General features: G+C 36.2%; 1 protein-coding gene across 5 annotated transcripts in view; it reads right to left on the bottom strand.

Annotated features, from left to right (window-relative positions):
- Positions 1–388: 388 nt before the first annotated feature.
- Positions 389–22,715, bottom strand: part of DSE (dermatan sulfate epimerase) — a 66,982-nt gene continuing 44,655 nt past the window's right edge. For 3 of the 5 annotated variants that reach the window (XR_012433374.1, XM_074036924.1, XM_074036925.1), the window contains exons 3-6: positions 11,395–11,737; positions 7,486–7,725; positions 5,116–5,323; positions 389–3,075 (exon numbers count right to left, since the gene is read on the bottom strand). Coding sequence is in view for 4 of the 5 variants with exons in the window: in XM_074036924.1 (XP_073893025.1) it covers positions 1,317–3,075; positions 5,116–5,323; positions 7,486–7,678 (2,160 nt within the window). In the remaining variant the exon portion in view is untranslated. The remainder of the gene's footprint in view (positions 3,076–5,115; positions 5,324–7,485; positions 7,726–11,394; positions 11,738–22,715) is intronic. The other 2 variants (XM_015448577.4, XM_005551644.5) reach the window with 1 other exon arrangement.

Genomic DNA, 22,715 nt, shown 5'->3' with positions numbered 1-22,715 from the left:
AGAAATATATGACTCATATATGCTGAATGTATGATAATTTATTAAGTTCCTTTTAAGTATATCATTTTCTTATGCTCAAATGGAAACTATGGATTATTTTTCTAGTATTGTATGCTGCTGTTACCTTCTGAGGAGCTGACTGAAAATTTTATGCTTTTGAAAGTTGGGTGCCACTTAAATATCAGAAGTTGGCTATTGTTTTAAATATTTAAAATGTGTTTAAACAACAATTAAGGTTAATAAGCAGAGAAAATACTTCTTTTGATTCAAATACTATTTTATACATTTAATGAATATACATCCAAATAAAGATTTCTCTTCAAAAATTTTGGAAAATGTTAATGCATTTTGAATATAATGGAACAGAGAAGAAAAACACTAGAGAAAATTCACAATTACGATGTTTATTTAGCAAAATAAACTTGAAAAAGTTTTCCTATTAAAAAAACATAAGAATCATATCCAAGTTTTAGATTCTCCATCTTCTTTGGTATGAAAATCAACATTCATAATAGAAAATATTTTATTTTGAAAGGTTTAGTCATTGGGTGTACAACAGTTTTCCATATAAGGAAAATACAGTATTATCTGTAATCATTTTACTTATTGAACCACCAATGAATGCATACAAGTAACCAATTATATGTGTGCAGAGACCAGCATCAAGGAAATATTCATTCAGATAAATGTTTTCTAATAAAATATATTTTAAGTTTTTAATGATCTTCTGCTATCATTTTTTGCTATATTATCTGAATAGCCATCCAGACCTGTAGTAAAAGATCCTATTAGTTACGTAACTCAAGAAGTACTTCCACAAGGAAGCTGACACCATCATACCAGGACTTAGCAACATTTATCTTTCAACATGACTGTACCATTAAAATTTTTTTATATTTCTCAGAATTGTATTCTTCAGTCTTTTCCATAATATAGTATAAGGAAATTGCTAATAGCATTAAATTAATATTAATAAAACCCAATTCTATCTAAACCTTTTTCTCATAAGAAAAAACATTACTTTAAAAAACAGACTTTTTGTTTCTTCTAAAAGTAGTCCTACATGGATTGCTCAATTAGCAATGACAAACACTTCCAGAAACACCATAGGACCACCAAGCTATTTCTACTGCTTTGATAAATTCTTTGCCTGCTCCAATTTCTCCATGTTCCTGCTTTTTTGTGTCAAAATATCTTCCCTTAATTTGTTAAAATGAATCTAAGGGGAAAAAAATCTGATAATCTGGGGTAAAGACATTTTATTTTGTATAGCTTCTTGTGATCACAAAATGACCAGGTAATTTATATCTTCAGTGCTAACACTGTGATTGGGAACAAGAAGAGTACAACCACAATAAAATACAGCTATCTATTAGAAGAACTGCATACAGACATCTTTGGCCATGTAGGCTCTGGGCCCTCTGGAAATAAGTCAGTTGCATTGCCAACATGACAAAGAAAATAGCAATGTTCAGGATCAAGAACAATCTGGTATAGGAAGCAGACAGTGATGGGGCCCTGCTGTGAGTAGTTGTCATCATCCGTGCCTGTCCAAACCGGCCTTTCATCAAGCCCCCATTTTTATGTTTTTCATATGTTACATCTGCAAAATCTAAAAGGTCTTTCATTTCTTCATCTTCATCTATGGGTAGTTCTTTCTGTGCCAAAATCTGAGCTTTCTGTCTAATCTTTTTCTCATTGACTTCAATCTGTGCAAAAATATCAGGGACAGCATCCACAAATTTATAGCGCTTGCCTGCCCTTCGGTTTTTCTTTGACTTGCTTTGCTGCTGCTGTTGCTGTGATATGGCAAAAATCCTGTCAATGGCCTCCTCAGTCTGTCTCTTATCTGAAAATCTCAGCAGGCGCTCAGCAGTCTTCCTAAAGCTAGCTGTGTTCCGGACTCGGGACAGTATCTGCTTCTCCAGCAGCTGAAACACTGGCTTAAAATGCTGCAGGTTCTGTTCCACAATAGCAGCATAGTCCTTCACCTCAGGGACAATGCTGCTCTTGATGGCTGAATTCCGGTCAAACAGAATTTTGTGACGATCAGCAATGACCTGTGCAAAGGCAGACTGTCCTGTGGCCTCACCTGTCCACAGGTACGTTGCGTAGGCATGTTTGCTGGTGGCTACGAACACATCCAGTTGCTGAGAGTCTCCGTGGATAGTGAAGCTCTGAACATCTATAGATGGCCCTATGAAGAGGTAAGCTGCCCTGGTGATGGGACTTCGGAGGTGCATGGTGACATTCACATAGTTTGTCCCATTGTAGGGATAGCCCCGAGGATATGTCACTGAGGCAAAGGTTGCTTTCTCGCTGTAGCCAGTATCGTCCATCCAGTACATTTTATAGAGACCATCTCTCTGCCTGATGAAAGCCCCATGGACACCATCTACCACAGTCTCCTCAAAAGGAACATCCACATTGTGGAAGAAGCTTGCTGCTGTCTCCAGGGGACTCTCCTCTCCCAGGTGTATTTGGTCTACAAGGAGAAGCAGCTGTGGATGTAGGAGGATGAGATTCCTCTGAACATTCTTCAGGTTGAGCTGGGGGTTGTAAGCTCCCACACCTTCTCCTCGGATGAAAACCACCCCATTTTTCTCCTCTGCTGCAACCACTCTCCCCTGACAACTAGCTGCCAGGTCATGCTTGTATTTAGACCATTTTGATGAGCAGTCTTCTGTGACCTGACCCTCCCAGGGAGAAAAGCAGCTCTTTGACACAGCTGGGGAAAACATCAAAACATTGTTGAAGAAGGTGTACTTTGGCCCGTACAGAGCCTCAGTAATGAAAGGCACACCATTGGGAGCAAAAGTAAATGAGTTTTGATCAGGATGTTCATGCCCTGCATTAAAATTTCTCCATCCTTTGATCCAATCTTTGTATTTGTTTCTGTGGACAATGTCATATATTGCACGTCCTCCCAGTTTTCCAGACTTGAAGGAAAGGAAAGATCTATTGATTTCTGCAGGTAGTGCACTTCCATAAGTCACGACACCCCAGTCTTCAAAATAATGCAGTGTAGGGGTGCCAAAGTCTGGAGGAGGAACCGATTTCAAGCTGGCATCATACCTGAAATTAATTTTAAAAAATTAAATGGTTTTCTGATGGAAGTGAAAATAACACATAACATGGTAATGTGGAAGATGCGACACACAAATGCTACCCAGAGCACTGGCAGCACGGAGTGGATTAGGGACAGTTCTGAAAATATCCAAGGACAATCAGTATACACAAAGGGAAACCCTTGGTGACTGGAAGAGGAATATTTCTTTATCATTTGTGATCCTTGGGTATGGGCCCAAAATGATTTCTGCTCTCATCTCTACATGGACCATCTTCATTTGATGATGTCAGAGTAACCATCCAATCTACTGGGCCTCGTGGATTTAGGCATCTCATCCAAATTTCTGGCTGAGGGGCTCCTCTTCTAGAAATGCCATGTTAGAATCTGGACTCTAACAAGCCTTGAGCTGTAATGAAGTATAGTTCTGCAGTAACTGATATTACTGAATATTTGGGACTGAAAGCAGTTCTCCCTCAAGATTTTTTCCTTGAAAAAATAAACTGAAATAGAGAAGGACTTCACATATTAGATAAAATGTATCACCAACACCACATCTCAGAATATAAACGAATGAAGTTTCAGCCAACTGTCTTATACTGGGGGATTTATAATTGTGCCTACCACTGACTAGCCAGGACCAAAGGTTTGGTTTTGTTTTAATCTGCAGATGATGCCATGCTTCTTGGACAATAAATCACTTCTTATTTTTATTTATGATAAATGTTTATTCTTAGTACTATGTACTTTTTCCCTAAAGTGAATCAATCACCTGTAGTAGAGTTAATCTTATTAGTGTTTGATTTTGACTGCTTCATCTGTTGTTCTACAGTCTCAGTTTCAAGACATCAGAAATTATATCTCTACTTAGGTCTAGTATAATGTTGGCTTAATAAATGTGATTTCACAGGTGTAGATGTAAGCTGAATGGGCCATCTTACTCTCAGTTTTTGGTCAGTTTGCATATTGCCATAAAGGCAGATTTTTAAGTTAGACTTAGCATTAAACTGACCTATTATATTAATCCTGTAGTTAGCTTTATAGAACTCTCTTGGTTGGATATTTACGGGTAACTTATTTACGAGTCACACTATTAAGTAATTACATCATACTCCTGAGAGAACTCAAGGATGGTTGCATCTTAATATATTTAGTTTATCTATGAAAATAATCTTAAATTGTTGGTTAAACTATAGCCAGTTACCATTTTACTAATATTTTTTCCTCAATTTTTTATATTTTGAAAAGAAAGAATAAAGAGAAGCAAACCACAAGAAAGCTTGTTTTGGAGTTGAATGCAAATTTCAACAGCTTGAAAACACATCAGGGATTAATGACTAATCAGTTCCCTCTAATTTTGATTTTAACTTATTGGATGCCAACAACATATTTGGCAATACTTTAAAAAGGAGACCCAAGCTTCTCTTTCTGGGCTTAAAAGATTAAGGCAAAAAAATTTACACGGTCCTTTTATTATCAAAGTGAAGCTGTCAAATACTGTCAAACACTTTTAAACACTTTTGAAAATTTAGCAACAGCTTTGCTATTAGAAGATTATAATGCTCCATTTACCAAAACAAAATATTTTACTACCTTTTTTTTGGTGTGATTATCAGAATAACCTAAATTTTGTGTTTCGTTTTATATGATTTCAAAAAATGATGTAAAATCAAAACATGTTTATTTATGAAATAATGCAAGTGTAGGACATTTCTAATATAAGAACCAAAAACTGAAAACAGTAATTAGATGTTAAAGAAATATTTCTAACACTACCTATTAGGTACTATGCTCACTACTGGAGTATAGTGCACACGTACCACTGCATCTAAAATAAAAGTTGAATTTTTTTTTTAAAAAATAAAAGTTTCTAAGAGTTTCAAAAACTGTGGTATGAGTTGAATTGAAACTTCATATACTCAGGTGGCATGGAGAAAATATTTAAAAAGTGCTTTAGTTTTTCTTTTTAAATGCAAAAAAACAAGTGCATAGCACGAATAGTACCCTTGGGTACCATTTCTCTTTAAAGCTAGCCCAGTGTGTCATACCAGAGAAATTCCGTGTGCAGAGTGCACCAGCGCTGCCCTTTGGACGGTGTTCCTGGACCTTCCACCGCACGGTTCCTTCTGATTTGGTCAGCTAGCCAGTTACCACTGCCATTACGCATGACAAATTTATCAAGGAACACTAACTGGCTTTCTGGACCATAAAACCAGTTGTAATTTGAGTCCGCAATAGCCACAGTCCTTTGAAACCCTAGGGAAACAAGTTGGAAAGAATTAAGATACATTAAAAACTTCATACTCCTATATAGGTCTAAACAATGATTTTTCAAATCTAGTTGCAAATTAGAATTGCGTAATTGAGGGGATAAAATAAAAGAAAAATCACAATCCTCTGATTTTATTCCAGACCAGTTAATTAGAATCCCTCAAAAGGTCTTCATGATATGTTGTGTGTAAGCTTGTATTTGTTATGTGGTACCTGTCATTGGTAACAGAAGTGCTACACCTATTGTCTGCCTTTCTCCTTTTCCAGTGTTCATGCTATACATGATTATATTTGCATATATACATGGGATATCCTCTTGCGCAGTTTGGGTTCCTGAACCTGGAATGAACACTAGCTCTCCCACAACTCAACGTGCATTCTAGGCCAAGATAATAAAATAACATGCTTTAATTTGGCTTCAATAAAGTCTAAGTTATACTACATATAAAGTTCAGGGGAGAGACTGAGTTTCTACAGGAAGAAAATTTAATTCCCAGAGGAGCTCTGCCAGTATGTACTGCTGGAAGTTAAAGGAGAGAAAATGCAAGGATCTTAAAGCCATATATCATTTTTGGAATAGGGAAGAAAAATAAAAGCAGGTAAGACTGGATACGCTCCATGTGTTCATGAAAAAAGAAGCAGCATGGGAGAAAACTCAGCCAGACAAAAAAAAAATGCTACTAGAGTATCAACTGTAGAAAAAAAAAAAAAAAAAGGAGAAATGTAGTTGAAAACAGATTGCTTTAACATAGAACCTCTTCTAAAATGTTACCATGATTATATTTATAATTTACAGCTAATGTTTTTGTTCCTAATAATTTAGTAAGTGATCTTGTAAGTATACCCTATTTTAAAATGATATTTTCTGAATCTTCTACTAGTCTGTGAATTCCTTGAAAGCAGGAGATGTGTTTTATTCCTCTTTGAATCCTCTGCCTAGTACAGTGCCTGGCATACAGATGTTCAATAAAAGTTTGTTTAATTAACACAAACATATACATGCTGCTTTTAGACATGTTCATACTGTCTTTTCCACTTTAGGAAGTAGCCACAGACACAGCTCACAGCAAATACAATTTCTGATGTTGTTAGCCTTTAGATCTCAGCTTAAATTACAAAGCACTGAAACCTCTGAAAGACCCCTTGCTTTAGGTAGCCTTTGTTTACTAAGATGAATTGCAAAACAGTCCTCTCCTATATGTCTAAGAAAAAGCAACAAAGCAAATTTTTTTTGAACGTAAGTCTAAACTAAATCTTAAAATGGTTCTTATGCTCTGCAGTATTTTTTGCACTAGTCCAATAATGGAGATTCTATTAATCTGTATGTATACTACCAGAGCCAAAAGATTTAAATACTGAATTCTTTGTTGTAGGTCTAGAATCACCATTTAAAAATTGCATTTCCTTGGGGAAGGAGGAGGAAGTAGGGGATATCTATCCTGATAAAATTTTCCTTTATAACTTGTTCTAACATCTTGGTCCTGTTTTAGAAATAAAAAAAGGTTACAAAGTTCTCTAGAAATGAATACATTATTAAATCATGTATATCTTTTTTTTTTAGAGCTAGTTTTCTTAGAAGGCTAAATGTCACAGCAATAAGAAATTACAAGTTTTACAGCAATTTTTTTTTACTTTTCTATACTATTTACTTCAATAAAATATCAAAATACTAAAGCTCCAACTTAAATGTGTAGGTGTAATCCTTCATTTTGAATCGTGTCTGTGTAGTTTGAAAGAAAAAACTGAAAACCAAAAATTAAAAAGAGGATTGATCAGGGATCACATATAAAGGAAAACTGACAGGTAATCACAAATGTTTATATTTTGCTTTCAATGATGAAGATGAGTCTGTATATGTACTCAAGTTTGGATCTATATATAAAAAAAAGTATTGAGGGGCCTAGAAATTGTATTTAATCCATAACCCTCCAAGCTTTGTAATACCTAAATCATAAATACATTAGCCTCCAAAATGTTCTGGCTATAGGCAACTCTTGAATTCAATTTTTCTTTGATTAAAAAAAACTATTTAATTTCAATATGACAAACTCTAAGGACCTAATTTCTCTGCTTAGTCTAGCTCATTTTCATAATCAGAAAAAATTACAATAGTTTAATGTTTTCACACTTCTGACTCCTCACTGTACCTGGCAGGATGGTTCTATACATAAATGCGAAGTGTTGTTTAAGCCACGGATGGCCAAAGTGGTTGATGTTGAAGTGCCTCTGGACGAGAAACATGTATTGGAAGAGTGATCTAGTGGTGTAGCTGCCATATGCAACTCCTTCATAGAGGGAGCCATCCGTCACCTCCCTGAGCAAGATCAGAGATTTCTCCATGATGGTCAGAACTTGTTTGGTCCATAAGTAGGCTTCTTGAAGATATCCTGAAGGATGAAAACACATGGAAGCAATGACTAAAGGCTGTGACAAAGCATAAACAAAAATATGGCCAAATAAAACCCTCTGAGTTATCTAACTCGTTTATATTACAAATTGCATTTCGTAAAACTCCAACTTGTCAGTGTATAAATAACATCCTGTAATCTAGGTTTGTGATGGTCCCTGGTATAAGTTAAGAAGTTCTTCCTGGCTAATATGGTGAAACACTGTCTCCACTAAAATTACAAAAAATTATCTGGGCGTGTTGGCAGGTGCCTGTAGTCCCAGCTACTTGGGAGGCTGAGGCAGGAGAATGGTGTGAACCCAGGAGGCGGAGCTTGCAGTGAGTGGAGAGTGCGCCACTGCACTCCAGCCTGGGCGACAGAGCGAGACTCCGTCTCAAAAAAAAAAAAAAAAAAAAAAAGAAGTTCTTGACTCTATAAATGAAGATAAACCCTTAAATGAGTATCAGTCACTTTCTGATCTTTAATAAACTCTATCACATGTAAGATCACAAATGCATATAACTTTATGTTGGCAAGAGAGGATTTGTATATTAAGATTTTAATCAGTGTTCCTAAAAAACAATACTTGAAAATATTTTTAAAAGTTTATCTCTTCACAAAACTTGCATCATTATTTTATAGAATTTGTAATAGGTTGCACATACTATAAATGCTAAACAGACAGTCTTCAATTCATATTGTCATTAGACAGCAACCTCTCATCCTTTATGTGCTTTAGATCCCACAGGATCTGAAAAGGCAGCAAAGTGGGGTTGAGAAACCAATGGAAAGGCAAATTAATAATGAAAAAATCAACTAGGAATCCTGAAACCACCAGAAAATGAGCTACATGATTTTGTCCAAGCAATTCTTCCATCTGTCACATTTTAATCTCCCCACTGAAAATCAAGTCTATAAAAATTTATAAAACCTTTTAACTCAGAAATGCTCGCTTTCTAGAATTGTTGCACTTAGTTGACAATAACAACTCCTCACATTTCTGTAACATTTATAATTTATATAGCACTGAGCAGAATCTTAGTTAATCCTTTTAACAACCCAATTATGTATTATTGCCCCAAAACAGAAAGGCTCACTTGTTCAAGACCTCTGGCACATGACTAAAAATGAATACAACTTTAATCTCAACCTAGGTCTTTAGATTTAAGGGTTCGCTTAAAAACACGCCACCCTTGAGAATAAAATTAAGCCCAATGCTTCCTGGTGTGGATGTAGCCACACTGCTTTACTGCAATTTGGTCCAACCAGCTCTGGGCCTAAATATAGGTCACAGGCTAAGACTTGGCTCCTGACTAACGTGGGCAACTCAGCTCTCAGGCTTGGGTACGCAGAGGTGACTGTTCATCATACCCTGGCCTCTTCTGCCACCTATAGCTGACATGTCAATATTCTGGATAGTTTTCGATTTCCATTCTCTACCATTCCAGTTTAAAATTCTAATTATGTTCATTCTTTTCCTCTGTGTCTTCCATCTCCCACCAGATACCAATGTGACTGATGCCTAAAATCAGGCCACTGTCCCCAGGATACCAACATTACCTAATTTTCCTTATTTGTTCCTTACAACAACCCTCTTCAGAAGATATGAGGCCATGTCTACCAAAATATTTTGTAAATTGCAAATCTCTGTCAATACAAGGTACTGATATTGTTGTTAACTGAAGCTATGCCCTGTATTTTTTTTCTGCCACCCGTATACCTTGCCTGGAACGTTCTTTAACTTCCCCTTAAGTTCTCCTATCTATCTTCAAAGTTACAGGAAGAAAATTACCGAAAGAACACTGCTCTCTTGAATTCCAAGTTAATATACTCATTTTATATTTAACCATAAGGCTTTTCATGGTATCTTTTATTTTACTCTCTGTGGTTATTGTAACTATGGTGTAATCATTTAAACATTTCACATCTGTCTTCTTTCCAACTGATTTCTACCTCCTTCTGTCCAGTCTTGTCATAAATGTGTGTACTTATGTGGGGGCTCTGGAAGAGTGTCTGCCAGGGCCACCATAACTTTAGTCAGAAAATAAATGCATAGGAAAATTCCTGCCAGCGCAAAATGACATATTTTGATTCAATCTAAACCAGTATTATTTTGGGTCACTGCTTATTATTTGGAATAATGTTATTTAGAAAGACTGAAGAAAGAAACTACTCCTCTTGTTAAATAAATAAAAATTTATTTAAGGAAATAAAACTATAGTAGATTAAATTTAAGCCCTGAGGCAGAAATTTGGCTCACCCAAGAGATCCTTTCACCATTTCATGATGGTGTTGTTTCACAGGCCTGGGGGTTTATAAATGGTTTGTTAGTGGATTAACACATTGTTTGCATTTTGACGTTTTACTTTTCTTTTCCTTTCTATTTGTTTGTTTATTTATTTATTTATTTATTTAAGACTGAGTCTCACTTTGTTGCCGAGGCTGGAGTGCAGTGGTGGGATCTCGGCTCACTGCAACCTCTGCCTCCCGGGTTCAAGTGATTCTCCTGCCTCAGCCTCCTGAGTAGCTGGGATTATAGGCATGCGCCACCACGCCCATTTTTCAGTAGAGACGGGATTTCCCCATGTTGGCCAGGCTGGTCTCGAACTCCTGTCCTCAAGTGATCTGCCTGCCTTGGCCTTCCAAAGTGTTGGGATTATGGGCGTGAGCCACCGCGCCTGACCTGATGTTTTAATTTTCTTTATGTTTTTGTGAGAGTAGGGGAAAAGGGGAGCTAGCATGAAAATTCACTTTCATAATTAAATTTTGCTTAAGTTATTATAAATGAAATTTCCCTTCTGAGAGAGATAACAAAATACAGTTGAAAGAGACTGAACTTTATGGATGGCCAGAAGTGGGTCCAAATCCCAGCTGCCTTATATGGTTGATGTGAAGATTGAATAAAATATGGAAAAAGACTAGCACGTGTCATATGCTCAGTAAATGTTAGTTTCTTTTCCTCTAAGACCCAATTAAAAGTGAAGGTTGGTTGATATGACAAGGGAGAAAGCTAGATTTGGGTAAAATCTGATGTTGGATAATCAACAAAATGCTTAATAATTCTTATGGGGAATATAATCGAGTTAAATTCTGTTAGATTTCCAAGCCCCAATTATATATTTAATATTCTGATAATTCCCTGTGATCTTAGAGCTGCTTTTCTTAAACACAATCTTAATCATTTATAGATTTCTACAGAAGTTGTAATTTAGAGTTAAAAGAACAAAGAAAATGTATTATTGGCAATTATGCAATATGTTAAGGCAAAGTAGCTACACAATCCACAAAAGTTGCTTCCAATTTGGATGTAAATAATCCAGATTGGTTGTTTTAAATATTAAGAGGGAAAAATAGCAGTGGTGTTATGATTCCCATCTGTGTGCTGGAAATCTTCATTTCAAATAACAAACCATCTGTTTAGCTTTTTAAAATTTCGTTTATTCCAGGAGGGCTGTCTTCACTGTCAAAATTCTCTGGAAAAATGAATATTCATCACTGACCCTGAGTTGTGAAGATTTGTTCTGGGATAATCATAAGCCATAATTAGATAACATGCCGGCTAATATACTAGCGGAAAATAAGGAGGAGATGTCCCTCAATTAACTAAGAGACACTGTAGGGACTACTTCATCTCATGGGTTTAGTTAGGATCCAAGTATGAACACGTACTAAGAATGGTTATAAAAATGCTTTGCTCACAACATGGCAACTACGACTTCTGTCAGCTCAGGCATCACCTCGGCTGTGTCCACACACACCTTGATTCATCAGGACTAGGCTTCCTGTGAGCAAAGCCATGCAGTTGGTGGGCTGATGATTGTGCAGGTATTGAAATCCCCATCCTCTCCTGTATGAAGTTTCATACATATACCCTGAGGCATTGGCAATCACTTCAAGAAACTTCTCCTGTTGTGTCTTGCTCAGGTAGTTGTACAAGAAGTCATAAGCAGTGGCAAAACCAACCAGGGAGTGAGCAAGCGGGACCTCATCCCAAGGAGCATCTTTCACCAACCTGTAAAGGAAAATAAATCATGGAAATGAGTTCATCAGACTCACAGCTTTCATTACACTTCTAAAGTGTCTATTTCTCAGAACTAAAGGGCACAACTGAAGATACAATCCAAGGGCTTAATGACACACAACTGACTTCCCTCCACATTATAATGAAACATATAGCATAGCTTGTCTAAAATGTGAAAATTATACAGTTAACAGTTTTCTCTCTCAGGATTCTGGCAACATCAAGATGTTGAGAACTTTTACTTTTGATTTTTTATTCATGACAAGAAGTAGTAGAATATATTCAAAGAGATCTAAAGCATAGAACATGTGTTGGCAGGGCAAAATTCTCTGGAGTACGAATTTAACCAGTGCTCACCCCATTCCTCCTTTTTGCTTAAATAAGACACTCTCAGTTCTATGCTTATGGCCACCTTGCTAAGACAGTTGAACATATGTATTTCCTCTTATTTGCCATAGCTGGTCAATGCGAAGGTATCGTGGTCCATAATCCATGACCTCTCAATCTGCACAGACCCACTTGGTCATCACCATGGTGCGAAGCGTGACTAACGTGAGTGGGAGCTGATTCTAACTCAGAATTTTTATATCCCTCTTTCCCATAAACTGAACTGCACTGCCTTAAAGGTCTTTCAAATATCTTTGTAAGAAATCTAAAAGTTGATCTTCTGTTAAGAATTACATTGTCATTTTCCAGGAAGCCAAATTTCTGTTTGACTAGTTATATTATTCTGCAAATTAGTGTGTGGCTTGCATTAAGCAGGAAGCAAAAAAAAGGATCTTTCACAATCAGAATTCTAAGGAATTATCCAGAAAACCCTTCCCATCTGTTCAGGATGTATTTGAGTAATCTCCAAGTGAGGGAAACAAATCAAAAGTGTGCTGTACCTGTGGGAGGCAGAAGCAGCACTTAATTAGGGATGAAGCTAAAGCTTAACATTTTTTATGCCACGAACCTCTTTTGGCAATCTAGCGAAGCCTTGACCTGTTTCTCAAAATGTTTTAAAATTCATAAGACATAATTAAGGATACATGGAAATCTATTATTTTGAAATATAATTATCAATACACATATTTAAAAAATAGTAATACAGCTAGCTATTTTATTAAGACAAGAAATACTAACATTTAATAGCAGGGATAATAACTACCATAATTTATAAGTGGTAATAAACATAAATTTTGAAATATCTATAACAACTGTAATGTAGTATGAAAATATCTGTGATAACCTGTCTGTAACTTTGTTCCAGATTCTCCCAATACCATCACAATTAGTTATCTCTACTCATGACTGGAAGAAATGTTGGATTTCAGTTAAAGTTAGTAAAAATTAAGATGTATTAGTTCTCTCAAACAAACCTTACAGACCTCAGCTTAAAAATACTTTAAAATGTTCTGAGAGACTACCTCTTCCAGATTATGTTTCTCCTTTAGAAGTTTATGCTAAAGAAAGGGCCTAGGTGAGAGCTTCCCTGGTCACCCTATCAGAATTTCATCATCCTCCCAAAATAATATTTAATTCCCCCTTTTTTTCCCTTTAGCAAATATATGTATGAATATGTCTATGTATATGTATCCCCTCCTAGAACTTAAGTTCTACAAGGGCAGGACTTTTTTCTTCACTATTGTATTCGCAATTGGATCCCCAATCATAGAACAGTGTGGCACATGGCAGATGCTCCATAAATATTTTCAGAAAGAAGGAAAAAGTGGAGGAACAAACCTATAACTCACTGTCAGCCACACTGCTGACAGTGATTATGTGATCATTACGAAATCAGGAATTTGGAGAGATCCCTTTATATTTAGTAATAATTTCAGCGTTTGGTTACCATTCAGTGTTTGGTACTAAAAAGATTGAGCAGTTTCTTAGTAATCTAGTAACAGACAAAGCTGCCTTGCTCTAGCCAGTCAGCTTGCCGGTGTGTGTACTATTTGTAAACAGACGATGAGTGTGTGAATGAATTCCCTACTTCTAGGAAAAAACAATTCATACTGCACACACATTGCCAGGGAGTTGGCAGTATCATCTTCACTGACTCATGGTGACTGGTGGGCCAGGCAGGGAAGTCAGGTCATTTGTTTCCCAACTTGTGTCACTGTACCATGTCATGATGCATCTATAAATGGCAGTATATACACCGACTCATGATAAAGCTGATGTCAATGAATCGCTACCAGCCATCAAACCCTCACATGTGTGATTAACCAATAAGTTTATTTTTATAGATAAGCAGAACATTTGATATAATTCTCATCCTTCAGGAAATGTCATGCTAATTTCTGTGAAAATGTCTAAGCCCCAACATGCAGTTTGTTGATTTCAAACAGTTTCAAATTCAATGAAACATTGGCATCCCAAAAGAAAAAAGTTTATGGCACCTTCAGGTCTGTCCCTCTATCATTAGAAAAGCTGACCTGTAATAGTTGTATTTCTAAAAAGTTATCTAAATATTTTACCAACATGGTCTTACCCAGCCTTAGATACAAAGTGAAATAATGGAAGAGACTATATTTTACAGTCACAAAAACCAACGGAAATTTGCTCTTAGTTCATAGATGGCAGCTGAGAAACTATCTTATCCAATGTGATCCTGACCAGTAATAAATCAGTTCACTGTAAAAGGTGGTTAAGTGGGAAATTATTTTTTTAAAAAACCAGACGGACATTAATTTATGAATTGTATTTCAACTTAAAATATATCCATGTGTCCACACATTCACCAATCTTTTGAAGGTGAGCCAAAACCTATTCTCTGAATATGGGTCTACAGATGGAGTTTCATTGTTCTTTCCTGCAAAGAACACACATGACACATCATCACAATTTCCAGCTTTGGTTTCTTTATAATATAGGAAGAAATTAAAGATACCTGTGAGGGAACGCAGAAGCCTTCTAGATTTTTATGAGTTTTTCCCTAATCTTCTACAAATCTCATTCACACTATATCACGACAGCAATTTTTTACAGTAAGTTATTCCAAAGCTTTTAAGTTGGTTCTAGAAATATTAGCTTTTTCTTTTTGAACTCACACTTTATCTATTTATATTATTAAAACTGTCTCATTACAGGTATTAGGGAAACTGTGTTACCTGGTTTGAGAACAAATACAGCTGACACTTGCTCAGCAGGTAACTGTACTAGGGGGAACAGAAATAAATGTAAAGGGCAACCTACAAGTCCTGACATTCAGCTACCGTGTTACATAAGGAATGGAAGCTAGGTTCACTGGCAAGTTAGTTAAGGGAGGTTAATTAAGGAAATATTTACGCTATTCCTCTTTTGTAAACTACACTTTCACCCCTTAGAGCAACTGTTCTCAAAGTAAGGCCCAGGGAGGGGCTTCCGAGACTACTATATTTTGGAGAAATCACAAATAAGAATTATTTTCATAATAACATAAAGATGTTATATGTTGATATTTGCACTGATGGTACAAAAGCAGTATTAAGTAAAACTGCTGTAACCTTAGCAGGAATCCAAGCAGGGGCACTAAACTGCCCTAGTAGTCCTTGTATGATTTTGCACTGCCATGCACTCACGTTTTTGTTGTTGTTGTTGTTTAATTTTTAAAGCCAATTTTATTTAAAAATGTCTTTGATGAAGTAGTAAAAATGATAAATTTTTATAAAATCTCAACTCTTTGAGTATAAATCTTTCTAATATCCTATGTGATTAAATGGAGTACCAAATTACAAGACTGTCACAAATAAAAGAAGTCATGCACTGAGTTGAGAGCTGAGCTAGCTGGGTTTTGTCATGAAACGTGACAGAATGATCAACTGACAAATTATAATTATTTTGTCATTTTTACGTGACAGAATGATCAACTGACAAATTATAATTATTTTGATTTGGGTGTTAGAATAGAAATTTTCTTGAAAATAAACAAGGAAGGCCTGCCAGTTCAAGGAAAGCTGAAAGCCTTTGTTGCCAGTGACAAACTTGGAGCTTTCAACCGGAAATAAGAATTTTGGAAAATTTGTATCCATTACCAAGAGCTTAAGAGCTTACCAATACTTAAAGATTTTTCTGATGAAATCAGTGAGAACATCAACAAAAATGATTTTTATATTGTATAAATAAATGTGTTAACATTCGGTAGACTGAAATAACTCAGTGAACAAACATGCAAAATAACAAAGGCATGATGTTATAAAACCATGCACGGGTAAGACAGCCACTCCTAAGTGTAAAATACGCCAATGGATTTTAATGTAAAAGAGTATGAAGAGTTCATTCACATGGCTTCAGATTCTATACTGCAATTAATTTTTATGGAACCACTACCAGTCAAGTTTTAGTGTAGTGTCAAAGAAGAATATTCACAATTATTTGAAAAGATTATTAAAATACTCCTCCCTCGTCAATCACATATTCCTGTGAAGCTGGATTTTCTTCATATACTTCAACCAAAAAAACACATAGCAACAAGCCAAATGCAGAAGCAGACACATAAGATTTGCAAAAACGTAAGACAACACCTTCCTTCTATTTTTTGTTTTAAAAAACATAGTTTGGCTGGGTACAGTGGCTTATGCCTGTAATCCTAGTGCTTTAGGAAGCCAAGGTAGGAGGATTGCTTGAGCCCAGGAGTTCCACATAGCAAAACTGTCTCTACACAAAATAACTTTTTAAAAACTAGCTGGGCATGGTGGCATGCACCTGAAGTCCCAGCTTAGGAGGCTGAGGCAGGAGGATTGCTGGAGCCCACAAGTTCAAAGCTGCAGTGAGCTATGATTGCACCACTGCACTCCAGCCTGGGTGACACAGTGAGACTCTGTACCAAAAAAAAAAAATATATATATATATATGTGTGTGTGTGTGTGTGTCTATATATAGTTATTTTTTCCTAAAAATGGTTATTTTAATATGAAATGAGCTGAACAAACAAATGTTTCAAACTTCTCAGTTTTAATTTCTAATATGGTAAACTTTGATAGACACAGCCCGAATAAACAAAGCTGTTTGAAGGCCTTGTTAATTTTTAAGAGTACAAAGTACTTCCAAGTCCAAAAAGTTTAAAAAATGATGCTTTGAATATTTGCAAAGGTGAATTTATGTGAAATAAATTAATCTGAATACAGGAGAGAGCTATTGATTTTCTGAGGGTAAGGGTGGAACGTTGGTGTGGAAAGGCATAGAGTTGGTCATGATGTGCTGTGTCTATGAATGAAGCTGTGACTCTGAAAGGAAGAATGAGCCATAACTGTTTTTCCAAAGTTGAGCAGTCTCATTAATCCAAATTTTTGTACCAATTTTAAATGGATAGTCTGCTTCTATTATCATAAATGCTTTTTAAACGATTATGTAAGGAATATAATAGTAGGCAATCTAAGAAGTCTGTATCACTAAAAATGTGACTCTTTATTTGATTAAATAACCATTAAAAGGAACTCTAAAAACAATGTTGGTATCTATTTTTATTGGTATAGATTTGAACTACAAGTGATTAAATGCTTCCATTTTTAAAATTTTCATATAGTTTTGATATAGACAGTCTATAGAAAATAATTACCTGTGAAAAGATTAAAATTTAATATTACAAGGTTCACAGAATATTATTTAAATTTGTATACTGTTGTCTTAGCCCAGGCTACCATAACAAAATGCCATAGGCTGGGTAGCTTAAACAACAGAAATTTATTTTTTACAAGTTCTGGAAGCTGGATATCTGATATCAGGGTGCCAGCATGGTCAGATTTTGGTGAGAGCTCTGTTCCTGGCTTTTAGAAGGCCACCATATTTCTGTGTGCTCACCTAGCCTTTCCTAGGTGTATGGTGTGGGGATAGGGCAAGTGTGAGAGAGACTGCACAGGAGTACAAGCTCTCCGGCACCTCCTCTTATCAGGGCACTTATCCTGTCATGAGAGCCCTGCATTTAGGACCTTCATCTAAATCTAATTCTCTCCTTTAGGCCTTATTCTCTAAATACTTCCACACAAGGGGTTAGGGCTTCAATATGAATTTTGAGGAGGGTCCCATTCAGTCCACAGCAACTGTCTATTTCATTTACACAAATATTGCTAAAATAAACACTTGGAATAAAAAGAAATTAGGTCTTTGAAACCAAAGATGTGCCAAGAGATCACTCATACTTATTTAAATTAATCAACAGTATACAAGAAACAAATAACTAGGAACAATAGCAGAACTCATAATTCCCCTTATATTTAATCCTATTTCCTAGTACTTTTCAGAATCTAACAATTTTATAGTGGGCTGTTCCATATGTAGCTATGTTCCAAAGGTCACGATTTGATCCACAGTATAGGCAAATCTACATATTTTTTGAAAGTGTATTTAAATGAGACTTTATGATTTGTCAGACCTTTCCAACAAAGGAGGAGAACTCCATTAAAATGATCCATGTTCTTTTTCTCATTTTCAGAATAACTATAGTTTTACCAACCTATAAAATATTTACTTAGTAAATCCATAAAGTAGAAGATTCACGTTTAAAATCTGATTTTATACAGTAGATAGTTATGGAACTACAAATTTAAGTTAAAATGAAACAAGCTTTACAAAAATTATAAATTTACATTCAGAACACAACGGTGAACTCCTTAGAAATTGCAAACTCTAAAATTACCAGGGTAGTGCACCATCAGCTTCCCATTTGCCAGCTTTGCTGCAGCTGTGTCTGCTGTACATATGCCACACCTCTGTCCACGTGCACTTGGCCACACCATCAAAATAGGCCAGAATTAGGTCAACTCTATTTTAAAAATGTAAATTAGTCTATTCATTCTAAAAGTCTCCTGAACACAGTAACTTGATAGAAAACCATTTAATATTCAACCAAACGCCTTTGTGTGTTTGGAAACAACCTCCAGTAAGTTAAGACAGTCATGTATTACCACTCCTTTTAAAAACATGACTAATGCAGCAATGATTCATCTTTTTTTTCCCTCCATTTTAAATGCAAAAACTAACCATGAATGTTAAATGTTAGTAACATGTTAAATTTGGTATGGAATTCCTATAAAATGTAGCTAAAGGGAAGTGGATTTCTCACCTCTGTGGCCTCATCTGTAAAGCACATTGGGCCTTGGCAGACATTTGCCAAGAGGATCAGAGTAAGCCTAGAAGATAGAGACTTGATCTAGGAGGCTCTGAGTGGGTAGTCAGCAATCCAAGGGGAATGTTCAGCTAATCTCTGGCCTGGCTTGGCATCCATATTCTAAGTGTTTGATCAGGTGGCTAAAGGTTAGCCCTGGCATTGTGAAACAAAATGCACAGGGAGGGAAAGGAGAGGAGGGTGTACTTCATATTAATTAAGCACATATTATGTGCCCAAGCCTCTACATACATTATGTCATTTCATCTTCTCAAGTCAACATTAGGTATTCCATCCCCATTTTATAGATTGTGAAAAGGCAATTTGGATAGGAGATTACTTGTTCAAGGCCACATAGTTAAAATGGTGAAGCTGAGAATGGAAACCAGAATTATCTGAATCTAGAATGGGTTTTACTTCTTAGTGAGGGGGAAGAACGGTGCTTTCAAAGAAAGTCACCAAGTTTGCAATAAGAACTGAGTCAGAACATGCCAGAGTCAGTGGCTCTACCAACAGCTAGGCAGAAGGGTCTATATGCTGAAACACAACACAGGGTTCTAAGTGTTGCCATTTTCATGACACCAAGACAGAACAAGGCATGAGATCTGAGAAAAGGGGCACACAGTAGAAGAAAAGATACTACAATGCTGTGCTCATGTGTTTGCTCAGGGCCCACCCAAGGAACATGAGACACCAATCATCTAGAATTCCTGAGCAACTCTTTCCCTCCCTCATGAGCCTGTGCACCTAATGTACTACTCTAAGGTAGAGTTGGTCCAGGGGATGGTGGTTCTGGTTTGCAATTCAGAACCTTGGGCCCCTTAAGATAGTAACAAACACTATCTTCTTGATCAAACCCTAGCCAGGCTCCTCTGTGCCTTCTTCTTGGCTAGGCCTCAACCTCATTCTATGAAGAGTAAACACTAACATGTTTCTAATAGCTCAAGGTTATATCCCTGAGATGACCCTCTCCCTGTTGAAAGTGTCTGCCTAAGAAACTCAGGGCTTCCAAAAAATTTGTTTGTTCCAGTCAACATTTGAGGATAGGGTCTCCGTCTCCCAGTCTCTGTGGGAGGATAGAATTCTACCTTCGATAACTGCCACGTAGCAGACATGTGATTAGTTAGCCTAATCACATGTACATTGACTACCCTTTGTAATTTTTCTCTTTCCTGGCTCTACTAAGCCCCTGCTTGCCCTCCTCCCTTTAAAATACCTATTCACCTCTGTACAAATTGAAGTTCAGTTCAGTTTATGCAGTTCAGTTTATGCTTCAGTTTAAATAGTTACTACTGATTAAAACTTATCCTTGCCACTTTAGTGTCTGGTATTGTTTACCTTTGACACTGGCCAGGGCTAGAGTACACAGAAATGGACAATGAGCTTTCCTTTTTCAATATCTACTTTGGGAACAAAACTACTTTCCGTTTCTGGAAACAATTGCTAGAAGGGTGAACAGTATGACAGAATGGGAACTCATTGTATGTTAAGACATTTTCAGGGAAAATAACTTATGCGCCCTGAAATGTAAAAAACCATTTCCTCTCACAGTCTGTATTTCTATATTAATTAAATCACTGGATTTAATATAGCAGCATATTACCACTTAATTTCATTTTAATGCTATGAATTCGATATTCCAAATATTAAATTCTAAAATATAAAATTTAAGTCAACTTGGCCCCACTCAACCAGAATACTGAGGAGTCAATTATGCCAGAGCAGAAACTAAAAGAAACATATTTTACTCAAATGAAAAGTATTCTAGATGATTTGTAAATAAAAAGAATTGAAGTGTCGGAATATACCAAGTTAATGAAAATAAAATGTAGAGTAGTGCTGTTAAATGGGAAAAGGCATTTCCATGTCATTATCTCAATGTTTACTTCAATGACATGAAGTATTATTACCCAAATATCCAAGCATGCCACCCAAACATAATATATTTAAATGGAATCAAACAACATTTATAATTGTAACCCCTTTTAACTGAATAAGTATGCTTTGCCCTAATATTCAACCTACAAGAGGTGAGAGGAAGAAACATGTAAGTAAAAATTATTCAAATTTAGGAACAAGACCTCTATTTTGGTAGAATGGCAGAGCTCAAAGGACTACAGTTAAAAATACACTTACATATCAAATTCTAATGACAAATTCTGAAAGAATCTATTATAATGGAGAAATTTTAAAACCTGGAAAGGCAATAGGAGGGAATAACCAGGTCAGGTCTGCCTGTATTGTTCACAAAAAGCATGATTTAATGATATTTACCCATTTTAAAAAGGAGCTTCATATTTTAAATATCTAACGTGTTTTACAACTATATGTGTAAAATATGTTTCAAAAAGTTCAGTTGGACAACTTATTGATGTTATCACTCGGTCAATGTCTATGCAAGCATCCAGTGATCATGTGAGAAGCCATACAGACAATTGCCAACTGACAGTAGTCAGTATGATTTTAAGAAAAAAAAATAAACATGCAAGAACAGCCAGGATGATGGACAGTGGCCAGCCCTGTCAGAGAAGAAAACATAATATATAAATGTTGGCTTGGGCAAGAACTGAGCAGTTATAATAACTGTATGTAGTTGACACATTTATTTACCTTATAAAAGTTTAATATAAATTTTATAAGACACATCAAAAATATGCCATCTATTTTAAATATAACATGACTCCGAAGGGCAAGAAGTCTATAATGAAGAATAAAAATCTAAAGATTCTGAACACTAAGTACTTCCCAATGAAAAAGATTTAATCAAACTATCAACCTTACAGTGCAGTCAAAAAGCTCCTCACACACACACACACACACACACACACACACACACACACAGAGGCCAATTAAGCTGTTTAGAACCTGTGACAGGCAAAATATCAGTCCCCCAAGAATCTATGCATACATTACCTTCCATTGGGGCAAAGGGACTTTTGTAGATATGATTAAAAACCTTGGGGTGGGAGATTATTCTAGATTACCCAGGTGGTCCCAATGTAGTCATATGGGTCCTTAAAAGCAAAGAACCTTTCTTGGCCGTGGTCGGAGAGAGATGTGACCATGGAGGAAGAATCAAAGAGATGCAAGGTTGCTAGCTTTGAAGGTGAAGGCAGGGAGCCACAAGCAAAGGAATATATGTTAACTCCAAAAGCTAGAAAAAGGCAAAGAAAATTATTCTGCCCTAGAGCTTCCAGAATAAAATGTAGCCCTGCTAACAGCTTGATTTTAGCCTTGTGTTATACTTTTACAACACCGTAAGATCAATCTGTGCTGTTTTAAGCCACGGAGTACATGGTAATTTGTTACAACCTTTGTATGCATTTTTAGGCAGTCAAGGACTACCAGAGACTTGAGGAAATCCCATAATAGGACAAAAGAGACCCAAACGAACAAAGTGATTAATACAGCTTGGGAGAAATTAAATCATGCAGGTAGAAAGAAATTTCAAGACAAAAGAAGTTCTTGAAATGGAAAACAAAATAGCAGGAAGGTAAGTGCAATAAAAGGGCTGGGGCGAAAGTTGAAGAAACCTTGAAAATGCAAAAAAAAAGTAAGAAAATGAAATAGAAAACAGGAGAGGGGAAAAAAAAGAAGACTGGCCCAAGAGGTTAAACATGTGAAAAAGAGGGAAAAAAAAAGAAAAAAGAAAAAAAGGAAAGAAAAAGAGATCCAAATATATCAAGGAAAGTCATTAGAACTAAAGGGCATGGGTTTCCATATTGAAAGAATCCATGAAGTACACAGTACGTGGATGAACACAGACTCATCTCAAAACAAGATACATCATCTCGTAATTTCAAAACACTGGTAACATAAAAAGATCCTAAATGCTTCAGAGTGGAATATCAGGTTTCATTCAAAGCATCAGGAAGAGTTGGGGTCAGACATCTCAACAGCAAC

The sequence above is a fragment of the Macaca fascicularis genome, chromosome 4, assembly GCF_037993035.2.
Source record: "Macaca fascicularis isolate 582-1 chromosome 4, T2T-MFA8v1.1".
NCBI lineage: Eukaryota > Metazoa > Chordata > Mammalia > Primates > Cercopithecidae > Macaca > Macaca fascicularis.
Note: the sequence above shows the minus strand (reverse complement) of the source record. Positions and strands in the feature narration are given on the sequence as shown.